At 32.6% G+C, this 10,629-nt stretch overlaps 2 protein-coding genes across 2 annotated transcripts; both read left to right on the forward strand.

Annotated features, from left to right (window-relative positions):
- Positions 1–1,964: 1,964 nt before the first annotated feature.
- On the forward strand, positions 1,965–2,621 carry LOC136220804 (uncharacterized). The gene is made up of 2 exons (XM_066008610.1): positions 1,965–2,141; positions 2,240–2,621. The coding sequence occupies exons 1-2, from the start codon at positions 2,036–2,038 to the stop codon at positions 2,425–2,427; spliced, it is 294 nt and encodes a 97-aa protein (XP_065864682.1). The 5' UTR covers positions 1,965–2,035; the 3' UTR covers positions 2,428–2,621.
- Positions 2,622–4,055: 1,434 nt separating this feature from the next.
- LOC136220805 (uncharacterized) lies at positions 4,056–6,895 on the forward strand. The gene is made up of 6 exons (XM_066008611.1): positions 4,056–5,079; positions 5,170–5,420; positions 5,535–5,738; positions 5,806–5,898; positions 5,991–6,107; positions 6,468–6,895. The coding sequence occupies exons 3-6, from the start codon at positions 5,574–5,576 to the stop codon at positions 6,840–6,842; spliced, it is 750 nt and encodes a 249-aa protein (XP_065864683.1). The 5' UTR covers positions 4,056–5,079; positions 5,170–5,420; positions 5,535–5,573; the 3' UTR covers positions 6,843–6,895.
- Positions 6,896–10,629: the final 3,734 nt, after the last annotated feature.

Here is a 10,629-nt window from a genome sequence, read left to right on the forward strand (position 1 = left end):
CTCGTTAACCAGCCTTTAATAAAACAAAAAAAACATAATAATATGCAAGCGTTGCAATTTATAGGATATATTTTAGGTGCGAGATGTTGTTACATTTGGGACTTAATGGGTTTTATGTAGCCAAATGTATATCTTACAATAATAATAATATTAATATTACTGAATAATTTTCAATTTTGATTGCACAATCATAATCTATATATATATATATTGGAGGATACGCTTCACTTCTGTTGTATGGATAAATTGTGACACCTTATTAACTTGAAAGGCAATGTTCGGACCAGTAAAAGTCAAGTTTATGAGGCTACCCATGATATTACGATGTATTGTTGTGTGTGAAAATTGTTCACCATCATCCAATTGCAATTTCTCTATAGGATTGGTGAGACTTGACGGAATCTAGCATGTCATAATATCTATAGTCAATGAACTTAAATCATATAATTAAGACCATATTTTTATGCATCATAATCAACAACAATATCCAAGTTTCTCTATCAGTGAATAACAGATTCATAATCTCTTGTCAAATCTATTATCTATTAGCATTTCAAAATAATATCACTATTCAACTTCATTTTAAACAACTCAGATCTTACACTATATGGATTATTCTTCTCTCAAAGTACGCAATAATCAACTAGTAACCAATGTTGTGGACATTTAACACAAACGAGATGCGCAGACTAGAAAATACTAACAAATAAGTAATCTTAACCAACTTTACCCTTCTTTGCTTACTCGAAAGATTTAACCTGTCAATTTAAAATATCAAAGTGTAATCAATAAAAATTGAATTGATGATGTCCATTTTTCCTTTTATTAAAGGTGACTATTTTGGTGATCATCATAGTAAGCAATTGTTGAATCTGACGGGGACAAGCTGAGTTGAGTTGAATGTATCAAGTTTTTATTTGTTTATTTCACATAAACAAACACTTGTTATAAATTAGTTTTATCAATGCATAAACGTTCAGCTTTTAAATAGAAGTAGGAAAAGCCAGAAAGAAACATATTAATTTGTATAAAGTACAAAATCAGTTAAATTCAAGCTATATTAGCTACAAATTCTTCACAAACTTCCAAGAACTTGACTTTTTGGTTTTTGAAAGTGGAAAATATATATTTGGTGCTAATTAACTATAAAAAAAATGTGCCTGAACTTATAAATAATTTCCTTTTTTTATACTAAATGGTAGTAATATATAGTTATTTTACATTTGTAAGATTTTCCATATTCCAATTTCCAAATAAAATTACAAAATGAGGAGGATCCACTTTCTCTATCAGTCCAAATTAAGCTGACATAAGAAATATGCATGTATGATCTAAGAACTGATAAAAAAAAGGTACTATTTAGGATAAATTGATATCGTTTCACAAACATTGAGGTGCCAAATTCGGTACCTCATTACTAAGTTGGTTCCATTTTACAAAACATAAGATTAAGATGCTGATATTTTATATATTGGAAATAAATTGACACTTTTTAAAAAATCTTGAACTTATTTACGTACTTTATAAAATTTTCATGTGAAACTAAATTTTCACTTCTCAATTAATTTTTTATTATATAACAAGAACAAGAAGGATTGTTACACATTAACAGGAGATGATTGGTGTTAAGAAATAAACATGTATAATTAGCATCATTTGATTGGAAGACTGTATTGCACCCGTATTATAGTAGAATTTCTCTATTTTTGACAAACATTTTATGTGACTGCTCTCTAACCTTCAAGTATGCACAACACAAACTCATAGTACAATGTGTTGAAATTTAATCAATACATCCGAACATTCAATCACATTGAAAAAATAAAAAAAAAGTTAGCTCTTATTATTACTTGGGCGCTATCTGCAGCTCACAAAAACAAATATGTAAGAAACCCAAAACCAAAAAAAAAAAAAAAAAAGAATGGTTGGTAGACTAAAATGTTATAAATAGATGGGCTGAAATCTCAACTTGATCATCCAGCTGCATTTGAGCAAATTACTAGTTGATTTTGTTTTGTTTGACGTAAAAATTCAAATGGGTATCTCAAAGGTTTTTATTCTTCTCATTGTTGCTGTTCTTATCTGCTCAGAGATCTCATTCACAGCAGCTCGTGAACTTGGTGAGACTACATCTAAAACAGGTGAGCATTATATGAATGATTTGTTTTCTAAAATTATTTTTCTATAACACTATTCATACATTCGCATCCTATTGAAAATTATAACTTTAATTTGTCAGATGGATATGAATATGGATATGGATATGGAAAGGGGAAAGGGCATGGAGGATATGGCTATAGCTATGGAGGATCATATGGGAAAAAGGGGCATAGCTATGGTGGATCGTATGGTTACAAAGGGTATGGCTATGGAGGATCATATGGTAACAAAGGATATGGCTATGGTGGCCATGGAAAGAATTATTAGATCAACAGAACTTAATTAATTACCCTTTTTCTTACATATCATATGTACGAATAAATATTTTCTGCATACTATCTGTAACTACTTATGGAAAATAAGAGACTGTAATTTCACCAATTGAAATTATAGAAAAAAAAAAACAACAAACAAAAAAGAAAGAATAATACGGTTACAGTTTAATGGTGGTTATTAATTAACATTTGCTTGTATAAGTTTTCTCTTTTTAATGAGTGTTGTCTGTCAAATTTAAGAGAATCTTAATGTTACCAACTCTTAAAGATAATTTTATCGAGTATCACAATCATAAACCTCAAAGACATTTTTGTTACATACGCTTTAAGTCAAGAGAGAATTGAAGTACATGATGTGTTTCATAGATAATAATTTGAACCTTGCCATAAAATAAAATAAAAAAAAGAAAAGAAAAGTAAAGAAAAAACAGTTAGAGACTGCAAGTTCTGGTCGCTATTTTGTCCCCAAATCGTGGTAGAGACAGAATATTTTGGGTTAGTGACCAGTAGAAATCCCAACAAGTTCGTTGCAACATACCTAACGATGTTGCAGCTATATTTGTCCCAAACCTATAATCTAGATACATGCTGGGTAAGCATTAGCGACGGAATTGACTCATTCACATACTTTTTTCCATCCCTAAACAAACTTCTTATTATTATTATTATTATTTGAAATTGTTTATATAATTACAACTTTTTATAAGTATTATTGCTTATATTATGGAGAAATTACAAATTCGGTGCAAAATATATTTCAGTAAGTGGGGAATTAATTTTTTTCACTAGTTTTTCCCTACGAAAGTTCAATTTCTTATAGTGAATAAAGGGAATAAAACTTTTAAAATACATCATGTGTGGAAATACCACAAGATACATGCTCGAAACCAATGAGAAAAAGTGGCATTTCATGTAAAATTTGGTCTGATTGTATCTCTTCCACTAGAATTTGGTATATTAGGTTTTCATTTTTAAATGAATTCTATGGTGCGGACTATATTAGTTAACTCTTTCTGTCTCTGGGTATTTCATTCTAATATTTCAAAATTGCATTGGCCGGTGATGTTACTGTATTTACTGAGGCTTATTGAACAATTTGGAATAACCAATTTGTTGGAGCATGGCAGCTAGCCAGATAGTATAACCTTGGGACTCATCCGTAAAAAAATTATGCAATCACAACTCCCTTCAATCCAATATTATTAATGAGGAGAAATATCATTAATGAAGAGTAAATTTTATGCAATCACAACTCCCTTATGATTTTAGTTTAAATAATATCATTAATGAGGAGAAATATCATTATAAACACTTAAAACACTTCAATGAAAAGAATTTTTATGCCTTGATGTTCAAGTTAAAATCACCAAGAAACTTATATTTTTCCTGTTTCTCTTCCATTTTTATGCACTAGTGGACTCAGTAATGCAGTCTCCTAGTTGTGGCAATCAAGTTGGATCTGGCAGGGGATGGGTTGTCTTAGAATGGATTCAGATTATACAATGGCTTTACTAATCCATTTTGGATCATTTGGGTTGTATAGGAAATATCGGTTCCTAATTTGGGGTTTGTTTTGTAATGTTAGAATTTTTAGTTTTTTCTACTATATTTTTTTTAACGTTGCAAATATATGTTGTTTTCAGTGATTTGAAACTTAATTTCAGTTTTATAGTATGTCTTTTGCCTTTAGATTTTATGTAGATTTGGTTTGAGTTGCAGGCAAGGTAAAGTATCGTCTTTATTTTGCAACTTCCTTTAAGAATTAGGTTAGCCCCCTTAGCTAAATTCAAAGATAGTTTCCACATGATTATTAGGAGATGTCCATTTGATCGAAGATGGCTTATCTCCATTGCATATAGCATCCTTTAACTGCTAGAATAGCATGTTCAAGACTTCTTTTCGTTTACCCAACTATTATTACATAGTATTTTAATATTGAAGAATAGTATGCTGAAGTGGAAGTAGCCCAATGGAAGAAGGAAGTCATCTTCTTCTTTTAGAAGCATAGTCCTTTTAGAAGCATAGTCCTTCTGTTAACAATTATGTTAAATATTTTATGAAATTTATTTATGACTCTACAATTATATTAAATATTTTTTGTACACTTTCTTTCCTTTTTGATAAATCCTTTTGTTTTTTTTTTTAATTTTCTTTTTAAACTAGCGCCTCTAGTTTATTGGTTTAAATATTTTAAACCAGCCCCTTAGGTTACCTTTTTATTACTTAATTCGTATATCTAGATTGTGAATAGGCTATAAATTGTTGAATTGAGGCATGTAACCAATTTTCTATTGCTGCCCCTTTCTCACTAGTTGAGTGGCAAGAGGTAAATTAATGATTTTGGTAGCTAGATGTGGGTATCAAACATGTGAACAGAATAGTTATAGAATATGATGATTTCTCATCTCCCATGACGTACTAACATGTTATGTCATTCAGGATATTGAGGATTCAAGTCATATGATTTCTACACCAACTATAGTCAAACATCTCAAAGACAAGTTGAATGAAGGAATAGGTTCCATGGATAAGTTCTTAGAGATGAGGAAGCAACAAAGTTCAATAGGGGAACTAAGTGAAGACATGTTGGATGCTACACAAACACAACTGGAAGTACCAATAACCCCACCTGGGGCTGAAGAAGGTGAATTTTTTTTTATAGAGTATAAATAATTTAGTTTTATTCACCAAAAACTAACTCAAATTTCAATGATATTGTGGTTTTTTGTAATAGTTATAGAAACTGGTCAAGCTAAGACAAGGAGATATCGTGGACAGACAAAGCTTGATGCAATTCACACAAGAAAGTTTGAAGATAGGAAGACAATAAATCTAAATAAAGATAGACAACCAATTGCTGAAGATGAAAAAACTTTGACTGAACTCAGCAATTTTTTAGGGACTTTAGCAAGACAATATGTGCGTTTAGACCACATCAATTGGCACAAAGTACCTGGTAAAGAGGAGTTGTGAAATTTTGTAAAGGTACAACCCTTAATCTAGTTGTTTTGTCACATATTTTTCCTATCTGTTGTGATACATAAAGTAATTTTATTCCATCGTTATTGTTACTAATTATTGATTTCATGATCTATATAGCAAAAATTTAATATAAGTGAAGATGGAAAGCCATGGGTAATGCGGTCTATCTGTGACACTTGGAGAGTTTACAAAAGCCGCATCAAGAAGAAACATTACAAGGCTTATGATAATGATGATGCTAGGAGGGAAAACCGACCAAACTTTTTATCGGACAAAGAATTTGAGACGCTCCTCAAATTTTGGAATGACGTCAAAGTCAAGGTGAAAGTTTAAATATCTCAAAACTCACTTTGATATTATATTCATGTTTTGTTTTTCAAATTTTCAGAAATTGGCAGCACTAAATTCAACACATCGAAAGTTAATCAAGGATCAACATACTTGTGGCCCAATTGGATTTGCACGAATCCGTAATAAGTTGGTATGTACGAAATGAATTTTAAAATCTGTTTTTTACAATTGGAATAATTAGTTTAGAGTGAATATTGACATTTAGTTTCATGTATGTATAAGCAACTTGAGAAACCCGATCAAGTGGAACCGTCACTAGCAGAACTTTTTTTAGCAACTCGGAAAAGAAAAGAAGGTCGTAAATACAAAGATGAAGATAGTGCAACCCATAACAAACTTGTAAGTCTATGTCATTGATGAAAACATGTTCTAGGCACATATATGTTTTTATGTTGTGATGTCCCGTATGCTTTTCAAAATATATACATTTGTGTTGTGGTGGGTTTTGGGCATATGCATGTTTTTCTGATTTCCTATATACTGTACATTTATTGGTACAATCATAAGGTTTAGTATTGTTATTTTCTAATTTCTATCAGCATTCTCTTTTTCTTTTCATTCAATAGCATTTGGGTACATAGACCCTTAATTGAAGAAAAATGAGGCATATGTATGTGTTTATGGTTTTTGTGATTTGTTGACTTCTTTGAGCATTGTTTTTTATTTTCATTCAATAATTTTTTGCATTTGGATATATAGGCAAGGATTGAAGAAAAATTGTCATCTGGAGGGAAAAACAATGAGATAATTGAGGAAATACTTGGAGAAGCACCATCCCATGGTCCTTCATGGCTTGTTGGTGGGAGGGTCCACATCAAGAAAAAGAACCATATTGGTGAATCTTCAGTTGCTACAAGTAAGAAAAAAATTTCGGATGAGGATATCGAAAAAATAAAAGCGGATGTCCGAGAGGAAATGAGAAGTGAAGTTAAAGAAGAAATGGAAAAGAACATCCAAGCTCATCTTGGAACTATTTTACAAAGGTTATGTCAAATGAACCCAACATTGAATCTAAATTTGGATGGGGTTGTTGTTTCTCCCGATACCATTGACAATCCTTCAAATTCATGTTGATGAATGAAGAATGGTTTATTTATGCTTGTAATGCTTAGATAATTATCGTACTATTGAATTATAGGTGCTTTTGTTGAATTCTAATATTAGGTACTTTTAACAAACAATTCTCTTTTTTTTGGTACTGTTTCCTTCTCATGTAAACAGATGTTATGTTGCTTTTTATTTAAAAAGTTGCCTTTTCGATTATTATGTGTTGCTTTACGGATTTAAAATCATTGCTTCTGAAATCAAATAATGTTGCTTTTACATTACAAAATGTTGCAGCTGTTAATAGAAACGTGTTGCTTCTGATTACTAAGTGTTGCCTAAATTGTAAAATTTTGTTGCTTTTGTTAGCAGGTAATTGTTGCTTTACACAAAACAATGTTGCCTTTGGTTAAAAATGGCGTCGCATTAGTCAAATAAAAACCCTTGCTATAGGTTATAAAATGTTGCCTTAATTGTAAATAATTGTTGCTTTTGTATAAAAATATTGTGTTGCTAATTCCAAGAAAGTGTTGCATTCACTTTAAAAGAATGTTGCATTTGTTTGAAATAAGTGTTACAATAATAACAAAATGTTGCCAATACTTAGCAAAGACAATATATTATTATATTAAAAGTGTTGCTTTGTTAATGAAAAAATGTTGCCTTTTATTATTTTGCGATATAATGTTGCATTCTCTGTCAATTATGGCAACACGTTCCTTGATGTTGCACTTGATCACATAATGTTGCCTTTGACAGCAAAGGCAATGGTGACAAAAGCAACACTTTATATATGATCTAATGTGCTGCCTTTTCCCATTCTTTTGCCTATTGTTACATTTTTAGGGCCAATTGTAACTCATTTACAATGTTGCAATAGGCCATCTATAGTGTAGTGTCTCATCAGGAATCCCAGCATACTCAAAGAAACGTTCCACTTCCGATAACCAGTCTAAGAATCCCTCTATATCCAGTTCGCCTCCAAAAGACGGTAAGTCTATTTTTAGCTTAAAGGCATCATCTCTATCAAAGTTTCCTAGACCTTGGTATACTCTAGCAACATCCACACGTCTGTTGTCAATAGGCCCAACATCCCTCATAGTTCTAACGGTATTATCATCCCCAATACCCTCAAAGTCATCACTATCACTATCCGCATTATGCACAAAGACATAGTTGGGTCTTCTTACCTCAGGATCCCTAGGACCCATTTGTGGAAGCTGCGGTTCAGGGGCTCCTTCCTTTCTCTGGGTTGAGCCTCCCGCGGTTGGTCGGATTAGAGCCAAAACCTCCAGTTTGAAGTTTTCTAGGGAGGTGGCTAGCTCCAGGAACCGTTGGTCGGTTTGTTTCTGCCGCTCAAGGCTGGCTCGGATCTGCTCCGCGAGGTGCTCCCTCAGCTCCTCATATCTCCGGTCACTGGTTTCCATGGAGTCTTGCGGTTGTCGGGGTTGAACCATTGCCAAAAGAAGTTTTGGGTCAAGAAACGATCGGCTCTAATACCAACTGATACAGATTGAAAGCGATAAATGGAGGTTTTAATCGTAAACCAACAAAGAGTTTCTTCTCTAGCTAAACTAGAAGGAGTGAATCCCAATAACAAGGTATAAACCTTAAGTTCTCAAAGAGAATGAATTTGATTGATTAAAAGTCAGTTCATCCTTACATAAATGAGGGTTTAAATACATCCTCCTAATGATAATAAAAGACAAGAACTACCCCTTACTAGGGTTTCAATAAGGGTATCCGTAAAGGGTAAAATAGGTGATACGCCCCGACAATCAGTACAATGGTACAGGTACGGATTGTCAGGGTTGTTGGTGAATTACTTCGGGAGGAAGTAAACCGAGATCCGCCTAGAGGTAGATGGTGATTCGCCTCCTTGTGTACTCCTAGATCCGCCCCGCTCGTATGTCCTGGGGATCCGCCCTCCTAGGTACAACCTCCGTGGGTCTGATGTCTGAGGATCCGCTAGAGCGCATGTGATTAGCGATCCCAGTTAGGATGTCCGCATCAAAAGTATAGTAAATTAAAAAGGAAAGTGTTGCTAAGAACCCCAGGCAACCACTTGGATATATACAGAGACACATATACAAGATATACATAGTGGTGTGCTTTATTTGCATCCAATATTTAGTAGAGAAACATATTACCATATCATCAGCCATCACTTCCCATGGTGCCCATAATGGTGCTTATAGTGCCCATGATGGCAATGGCCATGGTGCTTGTAGCATCCATGGTGTCGATGTCCGTGGTGGTGTCCATGGTGGTGGTGATGATACCCATGGTGACGGTGGTGCCAATGATGGTGTCCGTGGTGGTGGTGATGGTATCCCTCGTCACCATGGAGCGTGATGTGTCCTGTGATCTCTGTACAATTAACAGTTTCAAGATTTGAAGACAATTTATGCATTCAAAATCAGAGTCTGAAATGAGATTAGAGAAGGTTAATTAATTACTTATGTGCTTGAGCAGTTTCAGTAAGGTTGCGAGCTGAGACCTCAGTGGAAATGAGAAGTGCAACAGCAAAAGTAAGTCCAAGGATGAGAATCACTGTTTTGCACATCTTTTTGGCTTAAATACCAAAACCCAATTAAGAAATTAATATGGTGGATATGATGAAGTGAAGCTTTAGTGATCTGTTTAATTTATAGGATTAATGTTGGGAGAGAAACAAGTGAGTAAATTCTCAAGAAATTAATTCATGTTTGCTTGTTTTTGAAAACCAAACGTATCTATCTCTCTTGTATAACCATATCATCACTAATGGAGTCAAATAATTTCTATAGGATTATACTTTCTTTCAAAACTTCATTCAACAACAATGCACGTAACTTCCACCTTTTACAATTTTTAGTTTCTTAAAAGTTATCAACATCTTCAAAATATAATAACTTGTTTTCTTTTACAACTCTTCAATTTATTACGTTCCCTAGTTTTACCACTTTAATCTTTAGTAATGTTGTAAATATCTGTCAGTTACCTATTAGACTTCTAGTCATATCAAAAACTTAATTTCCATTTCTAGAGTTAGAATACAAAATTGCACCGAAATCTTATATTTTTTCTCAATTTCTAAAGTACATATAAAGTACAAAAATAAATATGGTGGTTTCGGCCATTTTTAAACACAGTATCATGTTTCAAAATTTGACGACGAATGTATATTGTGATTTATTTTGTTAACAATTCATCACAAGTTATGAATCATTAGTCGTGTAACTATTCCTTTAATTACAGGAAGAAATCTTGGTCTAGTATATGTGGATGTGTTTATCTCCATTAGTTATCTTAATTTCCGTAATTACCTTATTAATAAATGTAAGTTCTGGGGAAATTATGCTGGACTAGAATTATTGGAATTATTGGGGAAATTATGCTGGACTAGAATTATTGGAATTATTGGGGAAATTATGATAGACTAATTTTTTTAGCACTCTGATGCTTGTCCTCTATTTTCTAATGCAGAAACTTCAATTTGATATGTTTCTATTATCTATTTTATCCCTTGTAAATAGCTCTGAGAGTGTACTGCTGTTTTAGTTTGAAAAGAAAAAACAACTGTTGATACAAGGATTAAATTGATAATAGGGCACGCAATAAATTAGAGTTGAAAAGAAAAACAACTTATACCTTCAACTTCCTTTTGGTACCTAATTTTCAACTTGTTGATAAGTTTTAAGAAACTAAAAATTGTAAAACATGGAAGGTACGTGCATTGTTGTAAGAATTTTTTTAAACAAAGTGTAATCTTGATCTAAATTGTTTGACTTCATTAGTGATATGGTTATACAAGATAGATGCGTTTCATTAATTT

This window comes from Euphorbia lathyris, chromosome 2 (assembly GCF_963576675.1).
Source record: "Euphorbia lathyris chromosome 2, ddEupLath1.1, whole genome shotgun sequence".
Lineage (NCBI taxonomy): Eukaryota > Viridiplantae > Streptophyta > Magnoliopsida > Malpighiales > Euphorbiaceae > Euphorbia > Euphorbia lathyris.